Source organism: Podarcis tiliguerta (assembly GCF_965153285.1).
Source record: "Podarcis tiliguerta genome assembly, chromosome: 1".
NCBI classification, from domain to species: Eukaryota; Metazoa; Chordata; class Lepidosauria; order Squamata; family Lacertidae; genus Podarcis; species Podarcis tiliguerta.
Window position 1 is genome coordinate 107,508,211 of NC_139534.1, and position 23,732 is coordinate 107,531,942.

At 43.2% G+C, this 23,732-nt stretch overlaps 1 protein-coding gene across 33 annotated transcripts in view; it reads left to right on the forward strand.

Annotated features, from left to right (window-relative positions):
- Positions 1–23,732, forward strand: part of NRXN3 (neurexin 3) — a 1,187,696-nt gene that overhangs the window by 1,006,715 nt on the left and 157,249 nt on the right. For all 33 annotated transcript variants that reach the window (XR_014512831.1, XR_014512832.1, XR_014512833.1 and 30 more), the window contains one exon: positions 18,107–18,278. Coding sequence is in view for 30 of the 33 variants with exons in the window: in XM_083447320.1 (XP_083303446.1) it covers positions 18,107–18,278 (172 nt within the window). In the remaining 3 variants the exon portion in view is untranslated. The remainder of the gene's footprint in view (positions 1–18,106; positions 18,279–23,732) is intronic.

Sequence of the window (23,732 nt, forward strand, 5' to 3'; positions counted from 1 at the left end):
AAAATTTGTTTATGTCCCCAAAAAAGCAGTAGCCAAATGCATTAAACTTTCAGAAGCTTTCTTGAACAATTCAGTGCTCCTCACTCATCAGATCTGTTTTCTTTCTGATGGGCAGCAGAAGATGCTGTATGTAGTATGGTTTGCAAAGGAGTGTGGTGGAGTCTCCTTCTTTGGAGGTCTTTAAGCAGAGGCTTGACAACCATATGCCAGGAGTGCTCTGATGGTGTTTCCTGCTTGGCAGGGGGTTGGACTTGATGGCCCTTGTGGTCTCTTCCAACTCTATGATTCTATGATTCTATGAACACAAATGCTTGAACTTTGTTCCTGACTGAAGCTGCAGGTAATACTAGATGCACTGGTGAGAGTTGCTCATTATAAATATGATCATAGGTTGTAAGAATGGTGCTACTGGTTCAAATCACAGCCCATCTAGTGCACCCATCTGTTTCTGAGAGTGGCCAGCCAGATGCCCATTGGTTATCACAAGCCTCTTCATTTGCTAGCCCTTTGCATCTTGCAATCATAGACACAAGTGTTTTGTGAATGGTGAATCAATCTAATCCAGAGGTGTTCTTGGACTACAGTACCCATAATCTCTGACCATTGGCCATGCTAGCTGGGAATGATGGGAGTCCCAACAACATCCGGGGGCACCATGTTGGCTACCCTTTTCCTAAAAACCACCTACACTGCTGGCAATCACCAAAATGAATTTATAGCAGTGATTTCTAAAGGGGAGCTGAAGATCATCACCAACACCACTGCTTTTGCAATACCAGTCATTCTCCATGAAAGGGCGCTGTGTTTTTGACCACTTGGTGATGATGTAACCAAACAATTTTCAGGAGGCAGGGGATTGCCAGTTCTGTTTGTTTGAGTGAAATAAAATGTATATATGGAACTCTCTGCTGCCTCTTCATGACATGGTAAGCCTCTCCCTACAACGCAGATGTCCTTAGTAGAACCCGCATAAGTAAGGGGATGCCTGCATTTGCATTCATAGAATCATAGAGTTGGAATAGACCACAAGGGCCATCGAGTCCAACCCCCTGCCAAGCAGGAAACACCATCAGAGCACTCCTGACATATGGTTGTCAAGCCTCTGCTTAAAGACCTCCAAAGAAGGAGACTCCACCACACTCCTTGGCAGCAAATTCCACTGTCGAACAGCTCTTACTGTCAGGAAGTTCTTCCTAATGTTTAGGTGGAATCTTCTTTCTTGTAGTTTGGATCCATTGCTCTGTGCCCGCTTCTCTGGAGCAGCAGACAACAACCTTTCTCCCTCCTCTATATGACATTCTCCCACAAGTGAGGAAAGGAGGAAGGATCATTAAAAATAAATAAATCATAGCCAATTCACCTAAATCCATCTGACAGCATCTACATCTAAGGAAAATGTGAAAGGCCATTGTTTGGCTCAATTATACATCATATGCAAAACTTGTTAAAGAAAGAACATCCTCTTTAGGATTACACACACGGTTTCTGAACATAGGATTTGAGCAGAACATTGATAGGGTTGGGATGAATATTTGGTTGTGATACATTTAGGGCAGGCGGAAATAAGCAGTTTTCTATTGTTCCAGACCCTCCAAGTGTCCCTATTTTCCAGGGTCATTCCTGATTTAGAGAAACCGTCTGGGTTTCTGATTTGATCCCGAAATGTCCCACTTTTCTTTAGGATGTCCCTATTTCAACTGGAGAAATGTTGGAGGGTATGGAGTTATCCAAACCCTGAGCCATCTGAAGGCAATCCTGTATAGGGAGGTTTTTTTAAAAAAATGTTTAATGTTTTATATATGTTGGGAGCCACCCAGAGTGGCTGGGGCAACCCAGTAAGATGTGTGGGGTATAAATAGTAAAATTATCATTATGGAATGGGACGCCCCCATTTTCATCAGAGAAATGTTGGAGGGTATGTTGTTCCCCACTCTTGCCACAAAGGTTTAAAGGATATGTTTAGAGGTTTAGAGGATAGGTTTATAGGATACAGTCCCCTATTTGGGACTCTCCAGCAATAATGTATTTGTGATTTGGCCCCAGATTCCCCCCACAGTTGCCGTGTTAGCAAAGTGAACCAGGCCTTTCTCCCTTCTTGGATATAAGTTAAATGCCTCAATGTCACATATTCTAATAACTATAGCTTTCATACGATTTTCAGAAAAGGAAATCTCACAGATTTCTATTTGATAGGATGCCATCCAAAATAAAATTAAACTTTGCCTTATTTCCATTGATTTTCCAAACCTCTAGTTAGCAAGGTCAATGGACTAGGGAGGACATGGTACATCTCCAAGTGAATGATCAGCCTTATCGGCCGTCCCAGCCAAGCAAAGGGCAGCTTAGGACGGAGCACAGCATCCCATCTGCTGCATCCCCGCCAAATTGCAATGCCAAAGATGCTGTGACCAAGGCACCGAAAGCATATATCCAAGTGCCAAAGGTTAGAGCCACAGTGCCAGGGAGGCAAATAGCAGGCAGCAGTACTGCTTGGCACATTGAGTGAGGAGGCTCTTTGCATTACTCATGCCATCATGGCAAAAATAGCACAGGAGCAGCTGGTAGGCTGTCAGGCTGATCCTAAGGAATAAACATGAAGAGGCTTCACTTGGTATATTAATCAATAGTTATTTGGATGGAGATCAGGGCCCAGGGAAGGGAAACCAAATAGTAACTCACTTACCATTCGGCTGTGTGTGTGTGTGCATGCTGCATCGCTACCCTCCCCAGCTCTTCAAAACTCCATGCAGGAGCTTCCAAGTCCACATGTATTAAATTGTTCAAAACAGAAATGGATTCCAAAGCGTTCATTTTCTTTTGAAACAAAATTGGTGCACACCTCTAGCGTAATCACAGAACAAGACAGACGATCGCCCTGTGACTTTAACATCATTGTTATGGCATTTGCGGTTTGTTGGTTTGTTTTTAATGCTGTTTCCCCCCGTTATTTTAATGTATTTTCCCTCCTCTTAGTTTTGAATGTGCCTTAATTTCTTGCATTTCTGGATTTCTCGCCCACCATTATTTGAGTGGTGTTTTCCATGCATTATGCATATAGATCAAATAAGGCAGGCTTGTTAGAGGTGTGAACCACAAATTTTGTTCTAGGGAAATTTGTATGCCAAGAAAAATATTTTGGAGCTTCCTTAGGGTTGATGTGTCATAGACCAAGAAAAGAGGGTGGGTATGGCAATTCAGCTAAAGTATATTTTAAAGTATGATTTGCTGAAAGACACTAACAGTGCATCTTTTACATGTCTAAGCAGAATTAAGTTCCAGTAAGTTCAGTGGGACTTAGTCCCAGCAAATTCTACATGGGATTGCGGTCTAATAGTACAGTGCTGTGCATGCATACTTGACAATATATCCCAAAGAACTCCAGGGAATTTACTGTTGCATAGATATGTCTAGGACCATGCTGTTAGGCTGCAATTTTAGGCACACTGTTGTGGGCTTAAGGCACGCCGAACTCTGTCTGAATTGTTTCTGTTTCTGTATAAACATAAAGAGGATTACAAGGAAAAGACTGGAGTTTTGTATCACCATTAATTCAAAGCCCAACTCAAACCCAATGTATTCATGATGACTTTAGTGGGAGCATCATGGTGACCCCCTGTCAATCCCCAAGCTCCCTTACATAGTTGTGGTTGTAATGAAGGCATTTGTGTCAGTTGTTGCTGCCATGTCTCCTTCGCTCTCTGGCAGGAACACTGGAAAATATAGTTTTCCTAGGTGCCTGACAGGCAAATGCCCTGGAGAAATCTTATTGTCCAGAGTCCTTGGTACCAAGAACACTGCAATAGTACTGGTGTAGGAAAGAACTCCTACTCTCTCTGCTGTCACTACTGCCATTGCCACTGCAGCAACCAAGGCGATGAGTGTGTGAGGAGTTATTCTTCTTTAGCTTGCATTGCAATCCGGTCCAAGAAGAACTAGGGGGTGGGCAGTTTGGAATGCAAGCCTGCCTTAAAGGCAGGGCAAATTTGAATTCCAAAGTGGGTGATTACAAAGTTCGGTGGCATCACTGGCAAAAGACTTCCAAGAAAAGCCAAAAGGTTACAAGACTAATGGAATTTCTTGGAGTTGTGCACTCCTGTATCCTGAGGAAGATGTAATTGGCAACCCCACACATCACCCTAATTTGTTAGTCCATTGGTGTGACAGGTTTTCATCCACACCCAGTGATCAGGCAATGTAAGTATAAGTAAAAGAAAAACACATTGCACTTTTTTTGCCATTATATTTTCTGTCTCTGCAAAAGGCAGAGCATTTTGACTCACCACAGCACAAACGCCTGTGCCTTTCCGTGCACAACACAGGGACACTTGTCTTAAAAGACTGCCACATACTCTGGAGCCTTGGGGGGGAAACGTAATTTTGGAAGGAATGACAGGATCATTGTTGCCATTTCAGAACTGTAATCAATAGTCCCTCGTCCCTAAAATGTCATACAACTTGCTCAGGAACTTTCTACACCCTTACTTCTTTTGTCTGGTAACATTTTCTGCTTCCTGGACATAATACAGAATATATATATATGTGTGTGTGTGTGTGTGTGTGTGTGTGTATGTATATGTATGTATGTATATATTCCAAAACATTCCATCCTTGCCAGCCAAACACAACATATTCTTCCCTAGCTTTCCTTGAGTTGGGAAGGCATGTGGGAATATATGCACAATTGACTTTCCAAGTCAGGTAACTTGTCCAGGACTGGTGTAGCCCCTGCGTGGATTTGCTTCACTAGATGTGGCTCATTCATCCATCAGAGATTTGATGCAAGGCAGAGATTACATTACAGAAGGGGTGTGTGTGTGTGGATGGATAAGCTTTAAGCAATACCTTCTGTAGTTCTGAAAACAATTTTTTAAAAAACGAATGCATGAAAGTCCAAGACGATGCACATCCTCAGGGAAACCTGCTACAAATAACGATGGGCTTTATTCTAATGCTGCGTGCTCTGCATGTATGGTACAGGGTAGCAAAAGGTAATAACCAAATGTGCATTCCCCTTCCATAGCAGATAAAATCCCCACCCAGCCCAGTATCCTGTCCTTTGTGGTGCTGAAAAGAAATGTTAAAGGGCTGAACTTTCATGATTAGACAGTGTTTTACTTAGCAGGTCAAGATGGAAAATTGAAGGAGTGGTTTACAAGGATCTTAGGGAGACATGGAGCCGCCCCCCTTTTGTTCTTCCAGCAACCATTTGGGGCAGATGAGGCTCCCTTGCAAAAGTGATTCCTGGTCTGGTTCATGACGTTCCTTTTATGCTGAAGCATCATAGCCCTGTCCGTGTTTCCGTGTTACTCAGAGTGTTGAGCCAGAGTGAGGCTGCAGTTCTCAAAAGAACATTAGAAAAGTCCTGCTGGGTCAGACTATTTAGTTCAGCATCCTGATCTTGCTGTGGTGAACCAGAAGTCTATAGGAAGCCTGCAAGCAGAACCTGAGGGCAAAGGTGCTCTCCCCCACCTGCAGTTCTCAGCAACTGGTAGGCATACTGCCACTCATTCTGGAGTATTAATAGAGTCATCATGGCTACTGCATTTATTTTTTTATTAGTAGTATATTTTATATATCAGCTTTCCTCGAAGGAGCTCAAGGTGGCATACATGGCTCTTCCCACCCCCATTTTATGCTCACAACAACCCTGTGAAGTATGCTAGGCTGAGAGACAGTTACTGGTCCACCCAGGGAGGTTTGTGACTGAGCAGGGATATGAACCCTGTTCTCCCAGGTCCTAGTCCAACGCATCCTAACCTCTAAGCTAATAGCCACTGATGACCTTATCCTCCGTGTTTTAAAACTGTCCAAGCTGACAGCCATCACTACATCATGTGGCAGTGAGTTCCATAGAGTAACTTCCTTTTGCTTGTTCCATTTGCCCCAACCAGGGCCGTACACCAGTGTTCCAAGTGCAACCTCACCATTGATTGGTATAATGGCATTATGATATTGGCAGCTTGTTTTTAATCACGTTCCTAAGGACCCCTAACTTGGAAGTGTGCCTTTTTCTCAGCTGCCACATATTGACATTTTTAATCGAGCTACCCACCACTACCCCAAGCTTTCTTTCCTGGTCAGTCACTGCTAGTTCAGTACCCAATATGAATTACAGCGCAGCAGCACTTTTCCCACCTGCAATTCCCAGCAGCGGGAATTCAGGAGCATACTAGCTCCAATGGGGGAGGTAGAACTTCGCTGTTGGGGCTGGCAGGCATTGACTGAATGCTATTTAAAAAAAACCTGTCTGTCACAGCTACAGGGACTGGCTGGAAAGTTGGCGACTCTACTCCTTATGCATTTCCTTTCCTGAATCACTGAGACGCTTCTTTGAAGCAGCCTCTTTCCTGTAGTTGGTGGGCAAAGAGTTATAAATGGCTCCTATTCACCTGCTGCAGCTGCACTTTGACATCACTCCAGACTTGACTTCTCTTGGATTGCTTTCCAGTGACTCTGTTTCTCTTTTCTGGGGCTTTGTTTGGTGTAACCAAACAAGCTCTCTCCTTGCCACCATTTTGACAGCTCAAGCATAACAAACAGCTACTTTGCTCTTCCTCCGACTACTTTGTGAGATAACCTTTACGTCTCCCCTACGGATTTGTTCAGCATTATTGCTGTATTTAAAAAAACAACAACAACAAAAACCAAGCTGTGTTTTCTGATCTATTTTCTGGTTCACTTCTCAGTCTATACCAAAGATTGTTCCATTTTTCTTTGCACTCCAGGTTAACATTTGCTAAAGAGAAAAGCTAATAGGCATTCCGTTTGATTAGGTCATGGCTGCCGACACTTTAAAAATCAGCTGAAGAGGGCTTTGAATCTCAGGCAGCTGCGTGTTTGAGCCAACGAGCCTGCTCCTTATTCCCAGGCAGTGCTTCATGACAAGGGCGAGCCTGCAGGAGCATCTCCAGCCGTTAATGAGAGCTCTTAAACCAGCCCTTTGAAAAGCCCTCGAGGCCCAAGCAGGACCTCCTTCCCACTTCCTCATTATGGCAGCCTCCACCCCCCCACCCCCACCCTATTCCCTCTGCAGCCCTTGGAAAGATAGCATTTATTTGACAGGGAGGCAGAAGCAACACAATGTGGGCTGTGTTATAGGCAAAGTGGGTTTTTAGTTACCCAGGTGAGAAAGAACGTGTCCGGACTTCAAAAGGTTTACTCTGGCAGTACAGTTTCAGGACCCCAAGGTGGTTGGTGCTGCCTGGGGGCAGCCAGGTTTGCAAGGGTGGGGGGGAGTTCCTGTAAATGACAGTTAAGCAAATCCACAGCGTTATCTTCCATGCATGAGTCCAAACTGTCTGTGGAAAGCCTTCAGAACTGTGTTGTGTCTGTGGTACCTGCAGAACCAATGGCACGAGGACAGTGAACATACATACAGGGAGACTGTTATGTACTGAAGTTCTCACCCTGGGCCAGCAGGGAGATACTGTAGATAGTTTTCACTCAGGTCCACATATGCAAATAAGGAATTGAAAGTGACGTTCAGTGATTGGATAGTTACACAAAGTTGTTACTGTTGCATTGTAGTGGAGCTCTATATAAGCAGGCTGGCTGAACCCTTCAGTTCTGTTCTGGGTTTGTGAATAAACAAGAGCTGTTTGAAGAATCGCTGTGTCGTCTGATATGTTCACCCACAACTTAACAGAGACTGAATTGTGCACTCTTGATAAAGAGGAAAGCTTGATTTCTGTTATTTTAGTCCACCGGAGCTCTTCTGCTAAGTAGGTAATGAGGGGGATTGGCGGGGTTGGCTATTGTGAGATCATCCAAACAAACAGTTTCCCCCCACCTGGGCAGCACACTAGAAAGAAGATGTGAATTGGCTTCAGGTTTCACGAGGTGCAATTACTGCTGCCACACATCCTGACACTGTTATTTCCTTTTTTAAAGAAGAAGTGGGCACTTCCTTAGGCATACATCTTGCAAATGTGGCAGTAGAGCAGAGGCTCAGTGCCTGTTCTCCTAACTACAGGTGTACATTGCTGGTGAAAGGCCATAGCTGGCACATGGCCCCAGATTTGGTCCCTGGCATCTTTAGGATCCTGGAGAGATACAGCCTGTCACTGTAGACCAGTAGGACATGTGGAATTTTTCAATTCCAAAAATGACGAGTGCTAAGAAGTTGTAACATAACTTGGGGGAAAGTATTTTGCTTAAATTAATATAACTTAGTTTTGCTTGGAAAAGCAACATATGTGTAGAATTGCATAGAAATCATTAAAAATGACTGCCAAGTACTTGCAGTTCGAAAACATACCAGCGCGAGTAGATAAATAGGCACCGCTCCAGTGGGAAGGTAAATGGCATTTCAGTGAGCTCTGGGACTCATCATGATGCTCCGTTGCACCAGAAGCGTTTGAGTCATGCTGGCCACATGACCTGGAAAGCAGTCTGCCAACAAGCGCCAGCTCCCTCAGCCTGAAAGCGGAGGTGTGCACCACAACCCATAGTCAAATTCAACTTGACTTATCCATCCAAGGGTCCTTTACGTTTACCTTTAGCTAGTTATATTATAGTTAGTTAGTTAAGTTAGTTTATTAATCAATCATTACCTGGCATTTTCAGAAGGTAAAATTAAAATTCTTTGGTTTTTCAAAAGCAGTTTGTTTCATCAAACATAGACTTATCAAGCTAAATGTCGTCCAATCACAAATATAATAGCAGATTTGAATTCCTCACACCCAATAACATATTTTTAAGACCCCCCCCTGAACTGAAGAACTTTGCAAAAAATGGCACGCCCTAGTAGACCAACCTACTGCTATCCAGATATTTTAGACTACAACTCCCCTCATCTCTGTCCATTGGCCATGTTGCCTGGTGCTGATTGGATTTGTAGTCCAGTAACAACTGGAGGGCATCAGATTGGGGAAGACGGGTGTGGACCTGGATGGACCAATGGTCCAACTCAGTATAGGGCAACTTCCTATGTTACTAAGTGAGAACAAGCAGGAGAAACTATGTCCATCTGAGATGCTGACTGTACTGGCGGAAGCATTCCAGTCCTTCTGTCCAAACCTCTAGCTGTGTTCTTCCGGCTGCTTCTGCCTCCTGCCCAAGTGGAAAATGTCACACTTTGTGGAAGGGCAAAACAGCCAGTAGCTTTACAACTTCACTCCAACCTGAAGACCAGGCTGCCTTATTGGAAGACTTCCTCACCTTCAAAGGGGAAGGGACAGAAACAGCCCATGAAATTATTAAGAAACAGTTCAATAAATGGTTTAGATAGAAGCAAAGTTCTTGTTTTCTGCTGCTATAACCTTAAGAGGCATCATAGACAGGCAGTAAGGTGATCATTCTCTGAAATTCTTCCTTTTGTTAACTAAATTACAGGCTATCTAGTGGGCAGGGATGGGAGATGAGCATGGCAGATAAGCAATGTTACCTAAGCGCCAAGTGATATGTAGACACTTTGCTTTCATTCGCTGACATGGTATCATTTGTCATTCATGCCATGTGATGAATATAAATGTCCACAGGGTCCAGCAAGCCAACAGTGCACCCCGGCCACCTTGCTACCTTGTCATCGGAGCACAGATATATAAATCACCATGTTCAAAATGCTGCGGATTCATGAGTTTATATTGGCAAATGTCTGCTCTGTGTGTGTATTGCACGCCAGGGGATGGGAATTCAGTAGGGAGTGTAGCATTCGAGACCACGGAGTCATACTTAGCCCATGGGCAGGGTGAGGACTTTATGGGCTCCTTGGTTCAGATTCCATACATCAAGACCAGGCTGTCTGCCTCTTGTCCTTAATTGTGCCTCTTAGCCAGTGGCTACTTCCTGCATGTTGCCCTGCTGACACCCACCTGCTCTCTTACGACATCCATCTCCCAATGATATCTCAGCATTGATTGCAATGGGACTGGGGTGTGTGTGTGTGTGTGCGCGCGCGCACACACATGCATGCACACACAGTGGCGTGTTGCTCCCAGTGAAGCTGTGTTGCTTTGATTTTCACTTACCTTGTGTCACTAGATTTCATGATTTTGAGGATTCTGTCATTAATCCCATGTTTGTCCTGAGAAAATATAAACTCATGTACAAAGGGAGAAAAGTTTTGAGCCACCTTGAGTGTTTTGTGGTTCAAGATTCACTGCATGATTCAGGGTTCCACAGCAGTCATGAGTGGTCTTAGTTTCCTTTCTTATTATTCATAACATAACATAAATCATCATCATCATCATTTCACCAAATAGCCACTGATCGCACTGGATATGCCTTTGTGAGCGGCATTCATGCTCTTGCCACAGACGCAGCTCCCCAGCATTCAACTTCTCACGTGGCAGCTGGGTTAAGTCACATCTCATACGCCAGCTGCTCTAATCTCTCACCTGGGAGCAACCCCATCCACAACCCAAACGCCCTTGCCATCATCACTCTCCAAAGGAGCGATCCAAAGGGCTCACTTGGACTTGATGCCTCCCTCTTTGGACCCCTTCTGTGTAATGGAAATAATAATGATTGCACATTGCATGAGAATGTTAGTAGGTATTATATGGTGAAAAATCGCCAAAGCACTCCATGGGTGAGAGCACCATTATCATTAGCAATTACAACTCATTACCCTTTCTCAGCATAGCAAGCTTGGGAAATCAAATCTAGGAGTTTTATAATAAGATGCAGGTTATTAATTAGCATTCATATGTAAAAAGCAGATTCTGCAAAATGAATCTTAAAAATTTAAACTGTGATTTAATGTGTGTATGTGTAAAAAGAAAGAAAGAAGTAAAACCCTGCAAAGTATTTCCTGTGATATCTTTAGTAACCTGCCTGAAAAGCACAATCCTATGTTTACTCAGAAGTAAGTCCTATTGAATGCAAAAAGGTTTTACTCACAGGTAGCAGAGTCAGGACTGCAGTCTCAATACTTTCCCCCAGGCCCAGGAAAAAAAATATACAACTCTTCTCTTCTTTTATCTTAGATATCCAAATACTGAAGAATAGTCACCCTGAAAGTCTTAATCCTAGACATGAGGCCTAAACAGCTACAGGAAAAGCATGTTTCTGGAGACTGTGAGCATTTGATCGCACCTGTGAGGGGATCTGGAATAGAACCATGGATGTGGGGAAGATTATTTATCCCTTTTCCTTGCTGAAGGTCCAGTCCAGATTCTGCTCTCCACCGCCATCTCTGAGACTAGAATTGGGAGGAAATTTCCCACAGACATCCACCATGTATAATGCTAAATGACAATGCTAATACTGGAGCTATTTTTTTCCAAATGTTGTTTGTGAGGGTGCATGTGTGCTTTTTATATTTGAATACCTCTGGATGCATGAACGCACACAAGATAATCTTTCTGGTGCTTGAGTGGTATGGCAAATCTAAATCTAGCCCCCCCCCCCTTTGACCTTTGCATTTCCCTCATCAGAAAAAAGTACCCCAGCTCTTAGGCCAACCACTGTGATAGGGACTGAAAGAAAGAAAGAAAGAAAATCAGATATAGCATTTATGTGTGACATATTCAGTAAGTGCTTGACCCCAGCCAGCCCAGTCTCACCAGATGCAAGCTGCTCCAAATTTCAACAGAAATAATGGATGCTGAACAGCAGTACTTTTGTGCTGCCCTTGTGGACAATATAGACCTCATCTCTGACGATCAGGGATTGAGCTGGTGCCTGTAGAGCACAGGAAATAGGCAGAGGCTGAGGAGATGAACTGTGCTTTCCAGTTCTCTCTGCAATGTTTCTGAGCTCCCTCCTCCTCCTTCCCCACACCTGTGCTCCTGCTGGCACAGTGTTGCCACTCCTGTCCTTCACTTGCATAGGATGGGACTGAAAAGGAGTCAGAGCCATTCATCACCTTTCTCTCTTCTCTCTCTTTGCATTTCATGCCACTGACCTGATCCCTTCTTAAATGAGCTCTCCCAGTCAACTAGGCAGGCAGGACAATTTGACAAGCTGAGGTTAGAGCATGTGGTGAGCTGTATTCGACTCACATCAGACCAACAAGGTCAAAGAAAGGAAAGGCCACCTTTTGTCTCTGACTCTTTGATAAATGCCCAACCTTCAAATATTCAAGCTCCATCAATACGGCATGTGTGAGTAGCTTTTTCTGCTCAGATGTAGCATGTTGGACCAAAGTATGAAATGATTTTTTCCAGGTCTGCATAACATATGTACTTGTTCCTCCTTCCCTCCCTCCCTGAATGTTACAATCAGAATATTAGGAGCAATCCTCTCTTATTTAAAAGTATTGAAGAAAGGTGTTTGGATGGAGGTTGTTTCTGAAGTTTTCTGATGAAAATGGCATGACTTCAAGGTTGCTTATAAAGCATCAGTTCTATTTACGTGCTGTTTTATAAGGAAAAAAGTTACTGTACCTCATCATTAGTCTGAGGCAGCCTACTACAACCAATTAGAAAGGAAATGAAAAGCAAATCAGATATCTAATTGTTATGACAGCAGTGGTGTCAGCTTCCAAATGCTCATGCAGACAAATGTTTTGCTTTTGATGTCAGATGATTTTTCATGGAGACCCTGCTGTTGAACTTAGCGTAGAGTGGCTTTTGAGTGCAAGCTGGGTATTGGAGTAGTCTCTGAAATGCTTAGGCCAAAGATTGGTGCAGCATTTTAGACTAGAAACAAGGGACTAATCCAGCAGTGGCCCATAGATCATTTCTTGAACAATTCACCAAAAAACAAGCAGCAAAGTAAATGCACTTTCAAACCAATTACAACCTGAAAGAATCTGTACTAAATTACAGTTTGCCTGAGTGGAATAATGGTGGTAAAATTTCTTAAATGAATGTTGGATTTCTCAGAGACTGATCATGTGCTGCAGGAGCTGAGGATTTTGATTTTGCAATGTTTGAAAGACAATTTAATATATATATTATATTATTATGAACTAAGGATGGGGGTGAAATTGCAACTGTGTTCAACATACAAAGATTAGAAGCAGAACCAGCATGCTTGGGGAAGCTTGTGGCTGGGTTGTGTAAATGCCCCCCTCCATAATTAAAGCCAGCACACAGCTACACCTAAACACCTGAGGAGGACTTACACTGATTCTCAAAGTGGACCTCAGAGATCATTTTTTGTACTATTATTTATTTATATTTACTAGCACATCATTCCCCCCCCCCCCCGGTAGGAACACTGGGTGACTATATAACCACACACATATCCATATTAAAATCATATCAAATTCCTCTCATACTGTTCCAGAACTCCCAGCATTCAAAGGGCTGGGTAAATAAATATGCTTTCAATGCATATTCCATGGGAAGGAGGTACACCACAAATAATTTCCTGGGGTGTGTGAGAGGGAGGGAGGCAGGAGCGGGGAGAGGATTGACAATTGATCTGTTTGGTGTGCTGAAATGAGTTGCTTATATGCCATGATAGTTTCGTATAGCTGTATTTTCCTTCTTAAATCATTCTCTGCAATCGCCTGACCATTTTTCTTGATTTTTCTTGGAACCCCCCTGGTTTGTCGATATCTGTCTGGTAATGAAATGTCCAGCAGTGAAAGCAGCATCCCAGCTGCGGTCCTGATGAACCACACTGAGAAGCTATTACACATCTTTCCCCCGCTATATATTACTTTGCAGTATGCATTATATAATTATGCCACCAGTTCCATAACTAAATGAATTGCTTTAGGAAAGAGGGCTGGAAATAGTTTCAGCCCAACATGCAGCTTCCAAAAGCAAATTCCAATTGATTAATGCTGTCAAAAGCCACTTGCCCCTTCACCCTCTTTATGCTGCAGTATTGCAGCTAATTGACCTCTAACAATATGATAGGCCTGTTTACTCATCTCCTCTGGCACTAGATGGTCCGTCCTTATAGGATTTCTCCCAGAGCCAAGTGTAATTCTCACTCACACAGAGACTATATGCCAAGACAGACAGCTCTGGTTAGGGTGCATTCTGCAGATCCACTGCCATCACATGTCAGAGGGCAGAAGAGGGCAACCAAGATGATCAAGGGTCTGGAAACCAAGACTTATGAGGAGTGGTTGAAAGAGCTAGGTATGCTTAGCCTGGAAAAGAGGAGACTGAAAGGAGATATGATAGCCATCTTCAAGTATCTGAAGGGCTGTCACATGGAAGATGGAGCAAGCCTGTTTTCTCCTGCTCTGGAGGTTAGGGCATAAACCAATGGCTTCAAGGAGATTCCAACTAAACATCAGGAGGAATTTTCTGACAGTAAGAGCTGTTCGCCAGTGAAACAGACTCCCTTGGGAGGTGGTGGACTCTCTCTCCTCGGAGGTCTTTAAGCAGAGGTTGGACGGCCATTTGTCCTGGATGCTTTCGTTGAGATTCCTGTATTGTAGGGAGTTGGACTTGATGACTCTTGGAAGTCCCTATTAGTCTATGATTTCACAAACATGCAGCAACTGGGATGACCAGCTTGATTGAGATGATTAACAATTAAAAAGCTTTATGTGGCGCCTTCCACACTGTCTGCAAGTTTGAGCCTGGCTGTGTTTTAGGCAACAGCCAGTTCATCTGCTGCCATCTTTAATTGCCAGAAATCAATGGGTGTTATTTACAGCCTCCCCAAAGACATTTTGAGATAGGTCATATTTTCTTCAGCTGAGCAAGTTTCCCATTCTTTAGGTGCTTCCAAGTCTTTGTCTCATTGGAATGGCCGTATTGGTTGCCGGTTAGTTTTCGGGGCAATTCAAGGTGCTCACATTGGTGTTGAAAGCCCTACATGACTCAGGCCTGAAAAAGCTACAGACCCCTTGGGTATTAAGCCTCCTTCGCTACAGACCCCTTGCCTCCTTTGCTACAGACCCCTTGGGTATTAAGAACTGCAGAGGTGGCCCTATTGGTTGTCATTGAGATATTGGGTATCCAAATAACTCAATAAGAGGAATGAATGCCTTTTTGGTTTCTGGCAGCAGGTAGTTCCACAGATCAACAGTGCACCAGTTTTGTGTGACTTTGTCTAATCTCCCCACAAACAAATCAGGATGAATGCTCAACAATCAGATTGTCTGGAAACACCGTTAACTCATGGAAGAGGAGAACCTTTATTTTCATAAGTAACGTTTTAAAGTTATTTATTACTGGAGGGTTGGAGCTGGTGCAGCCTAGGGTTGTGATGTGTCCAGAAATGGCCAGACTTGTCGTCTTTTGAAGGTCCTACATGGCCATCCGGGGGAATTTTACATTTTCAAGCAAATGTCCTGTATTTTATGCATGGGTGGCTCTGGTTCTGGCTTGGACGCTTTTTGTGGCTGGATTTTTACCTCTTGAAATATGGCAACCCTAGCGCCAAACATGGGGGGGGGGGGAGAGGAAAGGAAACTGCTTCCCCACCTTCCTTTTCTCCCCTGTCTTTCTCCTGGTCATCAGAAGAGGGGTGATGCAGTGGGGGGTCCCCTGTTCCCCACCTCCCCAGGCCCTGCATGAATCGCTATACCTGTAATTCATGTTAAGAGATCAATGTGTGCCATTGATTAACATTATAAACAATGCCAGTTCAATTTGCTTATGAAGCTCTCACCACTGTATCCCAGCGAGAGCATGAATTCTGGGTTGCTGAAAGACGTGACACCCGCCACCTTCTTTCTTGAAAATGGGAAATAGTAAGAAGACTTTTCTCACAAATGGAGCTTTAGCCAGCTGTTTGAAAACAGCTGTTTTTATCCTCTCGTGGTGTAACCATCAGTGCCTTTGCGCATGCCTTCCCCCGCCAAAGTTTACAAACGTGCAGTGCAGTTATGCTGATGGAGAATAAATACAGCATGCAGAAGTTTCCTCAGAAGAATGTGATTGGCCAATAAATGACAACTGAGATTTTCTTCATGTCTGGGATGCAGACAACCAAGCTGTTCACTCAGCTTCTGCTTTTGGAAGTGTTTTAAGAGACTCGAAGCAAAGGGTTTCGAAGCTGTTCTAGGATCTGAACGGAATCCGGGTGCTGGGTCTACCATTTTACTCTATTTACAAGCAATAATATTTGCTAGGAGTTCACTCCTGGTGGTATATTTGCTCTATTGGTTGCTTACATCCCCCCAGAAAAAAAAGGATAATAATCTTCAGTAATCATCAGGGGTCATAAAAATATGGTTTGTTAAGCTTGTAACAGGGGTGGAAACTTGAATAAAATATTGCGGGGGGTCAAGTAAGCCCTGTCCTGTATGGACACTATTTGAATGGCAATGCCCATCAACTGGGGGAGGGGGCGCAGACAACATTAGCCTCTGTCCCACTTTCCTTCCCTCCCTCCTCTGATGCCCTCTCATGTGTCTCTGCCTCTCAAAGGCTTGCACAGCTCTTTATTGCAGCAGCGCTGGCTATAAGCTCCGCAGGCACCCCTCTTTGGGCAGGGGGGCAGCTCAGAGACCAGGGACAGCAGCAGCAGCAGCTGCCCAGAGGACTCCCAAGGAGAGGACACTGGGGGAACACTCCACAAGGGAAGGTGTTGGAAAGAGGGTGAGAGGTTGCCAGCTTTGCAGGCAAGGGGTGACATAACTGGGCTCCTGAGCGCCACAGGGGTGCTACAGAAAGAATTCAGTTGGTCAAGTGAGCCGTGGACTCAAAACGGTTGAAAACCTCTGCTCTGCAGAGATATACTCACAAGCTTCTGTGATCGTTGATCTAAAATTTTGAAGTTACTTCCATCTACAGTTGGAAACCTATTTCTGGGGTAGTGGTACACAGCCTATTCTGACTGTTCATGCTAGATGTGGCCACCATGCATTGAACCAGCCTTTCGCTGATTGGAATCTAGCTGCCTTGTCACGTCAGTGCTCCATCCTTCAGGATCTCAGGCAGAGTCTTAGCACCTGGTCCTGGGTCCTTTTAACTGGAGATGTTAGACACAGAATCTGAGACCTTCTGCATGTGCCCTGTGACTAAGCTAAGAGTCCTTATATGAGTCAGCGAATAATAAACACACTTTACCCTATCCTTTCTGGTGTAGTTCAAGGCTTCTGCTGTAAGTCTCTACAGCACAGTGTAACTTCAACAATGTGCCAGTTGGGCATCAGCAGGGGCAGTTGGATTCACTCATAGGAAGCTAGCAACCCTATCTTTTCTGTCCTTACATGTTCAGGTTTCCTTTTGTTGGCACTCATGTAAGTCATTCTGGCTCTCACAGTTGGCTGTTGCAACATTGCAGTTCAGTTTGCTATTATTCTCTTTGATGCTTGGAGACTTGTATATGGCAGAAGGAACTGTGGGCTGGGACCAAGCCCAGCTTGTTTGAGATTGTGAAGCAGATGTTCATTTCCATGTAAAATCTTATATTCGGGCGATATTTGTTTTCAATCTCAAGTTAAAACAACAGCAATTATGCAAATGACTTGGTTCTAAGTTAATTTGATGCAGCTCCAACTCTACCATGGCTTATCTCAAGTCTGCTCAAGTTGTGACACACATCGTCAAAGGCACCTTGTATTTGCACTCACTGACTCCTCGTTTTTACTTTCTGAAGCAGTCGACCAAACCAGTTTATTGAATCTCTGGAGATTTGCTGGATTTATCTACTGCTGGTGTAGCCAAGATGCCACACTCAGATGCTGTTAGCCTTCAACTCCCATCAGTACCAGCCAGTGTGGCCAATGTTCAGGGAGAGTTGTAGTCCAGCAATATCTGGAAGGCACCCAGTTGCCTATCACAAGTCAAAAATGAAAATAAATAAAAACAAAAACAAACGTCAATAGACCATTCTGGATGATGTAGTCTTAACTGCCTGCATAGGCCTGGCAGAACAGAATCTTTTTTCAGCAGGCATTTAAATGTTGCCACAGAAGGCGCCTGCTGAATCTTAATTGGCAGGGTGTTCCACAGGACTGGGCCGATGACACGAAAGGCCTGGTTACTCTGTGAGATACATGAAGTTTCCATCTCTCGCTTTAGAAACATAAAGGGATTAACTTCTAGTTCAACACCAGGATCCTTGTATGGATAACGGCAATTTTACTCAACTGGAGAAGCTGTCCTTTTTCAAATATATTGTTCTCATGACACACATTGCCTGTGTATGAACTAGCATTGCCCAGTTAATGAAGCTCTTCCCTAAATACATATAATGGGTCCATTATTTAGTGGACCAGCTTTCTATTTCATAGCGGGATCTGAATTCAAAAGGTTTTAATAAATTATTATTATTCTGTCTGTTCTTTTCTTCATAGGAACAAGGCAAGATTGGTGTAGTTTTCAACATTGGAACAGTAGATATCTCGATCAAAGAAGAAAGCACCCCAGTCAATGATGGCAAATATCACGTCGTACGCTTTACCCGAAATGGTGGCAATGCTACTCTTCAGGTAGATGGTTGGCCAGTGAATGAACACTATCCTTCAGGTAAATGTCTAACTGAGAAATCTTTCTCTCTCATTCTCTCTTAAGGTATTAACCTTGGGCCTTAATACAGGAGCCGCACAGTATATTGGCGCACAGCGTACAAATATTAACAGCTCCACCTGGAGGAACAAAGAGCTGAACAAAATTTCTCTCAGTTTGTAAAAGCTGAAATAATCAGATCGTGTTCACCACGTTGGGTATAAGGTGTTTTGCGGAACATCCGTATTTTAAGGAGTGGCACACATATGAAGTGCATGTAATGTGTCAAAAAACAACAACAACATACACATGTCAAATGTTGGAACCTCTGAATATAATCTGATTCTGCAGAGACAAAGTAACAAAAGTAGCTCTACCCAGTGCTTTTTTTTCTAAAAAAATGTTTAGGGGTACTCCCATTTTCCAACTCATATTGAAATACTGCCCTTCAATGAGGCCAAACTTAGATTCACAAAATGTTTAGGGGTATGTGTACCCCTGCATACCCCCAGAAAAAAAAGCATTGGCTCTTCTCATAATCTGTATACTCTGGACTATTCCTGTAGGAAGTTGGGAAGAACATTTGCCATGTAAGTTGTGGACTGCTGCCCAAATGGTTTTGACAAACATACAATTGCTACTTGTGGCTTTTCTGAATCAATGAAAATGGGGTGTAGCATATGACGTCTGGGAAGGAGGAGCTACAATAAATTTAATATATCGTGAACACTCTTGATCATTAACATTGGTACTGCTTGTTGTTGCTTTTCTTCCTTCTTGGGAAAGTTTCCTGTTACAGCGTCACCACCAGAAATTGGTGCTTGGAATTTCAGTAGCACAAAATTTTAAAATGATTTTTTAAATTTTATTTTTTAACTGCCTTCCCTTTAATCACCCATAGGACTGAAAAGCAACACTATCTGATTCATGCAATTAATGGAGGCATTTAGTGGTGGTTTCCTATTAAGTTGTCTAGGACTTCCAGATTGCTCCTTCCCCTTAAACTTGCTTTGCTTTGCTGCGCTACTCACTCCTGCTGCTGAAGAAATCTATTGGCTAGTACGGTAAATGCACTGCTGAACCAAGATGGTGCAGTGGGATAAGCAGGAAATACTGCTAGTTGGGCAAAGAAAGAAGATGCAGAGATTGCCGGTTGAGGGCATCTTCTGTTTATTGTGGGTATACTGAGTTTCCTGTTTATTAATTTTGTTCTTCAATTAGTTTGTTGTTTGATTGAAATAGCACAGTTAATTGACTATTATTACTTTTTAAAAATAAACTTTAATGAATTGGCACCCCTAAGGAAGTTATTTTAGTAATCACATCTTAATTCAGGAACAATAAATAGAACCTCTCTTTCAAGTAATAACTGTATTTTCTCCCTCTGTAATGTGTTGTCATGCTTGCAGGCCAAAGTAACAGTGAATATAAAGGGATCTTTATCTATGGTTTGTGCCATATTGGGAGCTTCCTTCTGAAATTGCAAAGGCAGACTACAATATGTTTCACAGAGATGAGATACACACTCACTGAAAATCAGAACAGAAAGCAGAAAACTTTGCCTTAATAGTTTGTGCTAAGAATCCAGTGTCTTATTCCCAGACAATGCTAAACTCATAGAAATACCCCATTTTCCTCTCATCATTTGACTTAATCTATCATTGACCTCCTATTGAGGTTCTCCTATTAGCCATGCTACAGCCATCAGCAGCTTTACAGGTACGAATCAATTTCACACAGTTTCATCTCTAAGTCTGCTCCTATCCTTTTCTGCATTAATTTTCAAATTCTAAATAAATTTGAAATATCAGCATGAAAATTTGCATGTTGGATATATTTTCTCATAAAATATACCCTTTGTAAATGCATCTTAGCTCAAATAATCCTAAAGTACACTGTGGGTAGCAGTGATGTTCACAGATTCTTCAGAGCCTTCAGAGGAGATGATTCTCCCTTAAGTTGACTGTCAAAGGGTATCTATTTGGCCGAGATCACACACACAAACATTTCAATCAAATTTAAATAAATCTGCATATCACCTCAGTTGAAGGAAACCAATTATATAATCAAAAAGATACCACTGGTTATCAAAGGAAAATGTCAATGTTTCCTTTTCATTCCCGTTAGCCTAAAAAGTATAGATATATGTCCTTTACTCACAGTATACCAATTTAAAATTGCCCTCCACCAATTAAGTAACTGTAGCTTTATTTGGTTACTCTATTGATATGCAGCTTGCAGCCCAAACAGAAAAAAGAGAGAGGAAAGTTCAGGATGCATCCTATAATTTGTTGTACTGTAGAAGCTGTTCATAAATTAGATGGTACCAAATTATGGCACTCAGGAGAAATTTGTAAATGTCACTGTGCTGCATTGTTTCACCTACCATACTAAAAATGTTTTGAAGAAGTAATTCTGTTGCTACTTCTGCTTCGGAAGGCAGGAGGCTGAGGATTGCCACCGTTCTCAGCTATAGGTTGACCTTCCAGCTCTCCAAGGGAAGATAGCCATCACAAAATGACAGTGAGTCCAATTTAAGCTAGATAGGTTGTTGGGCTACAAGCTCTTCATTTGTATTCTAAAGAATCCAATGGACAATCCTCAGCAATCATTTTGTGCAAACTGGTTGCATTTTTTGCAAACCGAAATTTTATAATTTGTGGAAAGTATGGTAGTTATGAAGTTCATTGTCAGCTAAACCACTGCATATGATATTAGTCAACAAGGAATCCACCATGTGATATGGAAAACCAGGGAACTAAAATAGATATTAGATTTATGTTATTGCACTTTTCCTCTTCTAAAGTAAAGTAAAGGTAAAGGGACCCCTGACCATTAGGTCCAGTCATGACTGACTCTGGGGTTACAGCGCTCATCTCGCTTTATCGGCCGAGGGAGCCAGCGTACATCTTCCGGGTCATGTGGCCAGCATGACTAAGCTGCTTCTGGTGAACCAGAGCAGCACTCGGAAACGCCGTTTACCTTCCTACCTATTTATCTCCTTGCACTTTGATGTGCTTTCAAACTGCTAGGTTTGCAGGAGCAGGGACCGAGCAACGGGAGCTCACCCCGTCGCGGGGATTCAAACCGCCGACCTTCTGAAGTCCTAGGCTCTGTGGTTTAACCCACAGCACCACCCGCGTCCCTTTTTCTAAAGTAGGTTTCAAATAAATCCCTCTAATATTCCTATAAACTTCTAAAACAAACAAACAAACAAACCCTCCACAATTGTGGCTCATCTATCCAATTACAGACCAGAGCATCCTGCTCACTCCTTGGAGCTAAGAATTTTTTAATGCTGAAATTTGATCATAGAATCATAGAATCATAGAGTTGGAAGAGACCACAAGGGTCATCGAGTCCAACCCCCTGCCAAGCAGGAAACACCATCAGAGCACTCCTGACATATGGTTGTCAAGCCTCTGCTTAAAGACCTCCAAAGAAGGAGACTCCGCCACACTCCTTGGCAGCAAATTCCACTGTCGAACAGCTCTTACTGTCAGGAAGTTCTTCCTAATGTTTAGGTGGAATCTTCTTTCTTGTAGTTTGTATCCATTGCTCCGTGTCCGCTTCTCTGGAGCAGCAGAAAACAACCTTTCTCCCTCCTCTATGTGACATCCTTTTATATATTTGAACATGGCTATCATATCACCCCTTAACCTCCTCTTCTCCAGGCTAAACATGCCCAGCTCCCTTAGCCGATCCTCATAAGGCATTGTTTCCAGGCCTTTGACCATTTTGGTTGCCCTCCTCTGTACACGTTCTAGTTTGTCAGTGTCCTTCTTGAACTGTGGTGCCCAGAACTGGACACAGTACTCCAGGTGAGGTCTGACCAGAGCAGAATACAGTGGCACTATAACTTCCCTTGATCTAGATGCTATACTCCTATTGATGCAGCCCAGAATTGCATTGGCTTTTTTAGCTGCCGCGTCACACTGTTGGCTCATGTTAAGTTTGTGGTCAACCAAGACTCCTAGATCCTTTTCACATGTACTGCTCTCAAGCCAGGTGTCACCCATCTTGTATTTGTGCCTCTCATTTTTTTTGCCCAAGTGCAATACTTTACATTTCTCCCTGTTAAAATTCATCTTGTTTGTTTTGGCCCAGTTCTCTAATCTGTCAAGGTCGTTTTGAAGTGTGGTCCTGTCTTCTGGGGTGTTAGCCACCCCTCCCAGTTTGGTGTCATCTGCAAATTTGATCAGGATGCCCTTGAGTCCATCATCCAAGTCGTTGATAAAGATGTTGAATAAGACCGGGCCCAAGACAGAACCCTGTGGCACCCCACTAGTCACTCTTCTCCAGGATGAAGAGGAACCATTGATGAGCACCCTTTGGGTCCGGTCAGTCAGCCAGTTACAAATCCACTGAGTGGTAGCATAGTCAAGACCGCATTTTACCAGCTTCTTTACAAGAATATCATGGGGCACCTTGTCAAATGCCTTGCTGAAATCAAGGTAGACTACATCCACTGCGTTCCCTTCATCTACCAGGCTTGTAATTCTGTCAAAAAATGAGATCAGGTTAGTCTGACATGACTTATTTTTCAGAAATCCATGCTGACTATTGGTGATCACAGCATTCCTTTCTAGGTGCTCACAGATTGTTTGCTTAATGATCTGCTCCAGAATCTTCCCTGGTATTGATGTTAGACTGACTGGGCGGTAATTATTTGGGTCCTCTCTTATCCCCTTTTTGAAAATAGGGACAACATTTGCCCTCCTCCAGTCTGCCGGGACTTCGCCTGTTCTCCAGGAATTCTCAAAGATGACTGCCAGTGGTTCTGAGATCACATCTGCCAGTTCTTTTAATACTCTTGGATGCAGTTCATCTGGCCCTGGAGACTTGAATACATCTAAACTAGCCAAGTATTCTTGTACTATCTCCTTAGTTATTCTGGGTTGTGTTTCCTCTGCTGAATCATTTCCTCCAAATTCTTCAGGTCGGGCATTGTTTTCTTTATCGGAGAAGACTGAGGCAAAGAAGGCATTGAGGAGTTCAGCCCTTTCTGTGTCCCCTGTTTGCATTTCACCATCTTCTCCTCTGAGTGACCCCACTGTTTCTTTGTTCTTCCTTTTGCTACGAACATACCCATAGAAGCCTTTTTTGTTGCTTTTAACCTCTCTAGCAAGCCTGAGTTCATTCTGTGCTTTAGCTTTTCTGACTTTGTGTCTACACGTGCTGGCTATTTGTTTGAATTCCTCTTTGGTGGTTTCCCCCCTTTTCCATTTTTTGTACACATCCTTTTTTAATCTTAACTCAGTTAAAAGTTCTTTAGATAGCCACCCTGGCTTCTTTAGGCACCTTCCATGTTTCCGTCTCATTGGTATTGCCTGAAGTTGTGCTTTTACTATCTCCCTCTTAACAAACTCCCAGCCATCATGAACTCCCTTTCCTTTTAGTATTACTGTCCATGGGATCTCACCCAGCACTTCCCTAAGTTTTATGAAGTCGGCTTTCTTAAAGTCAAGAAATTGA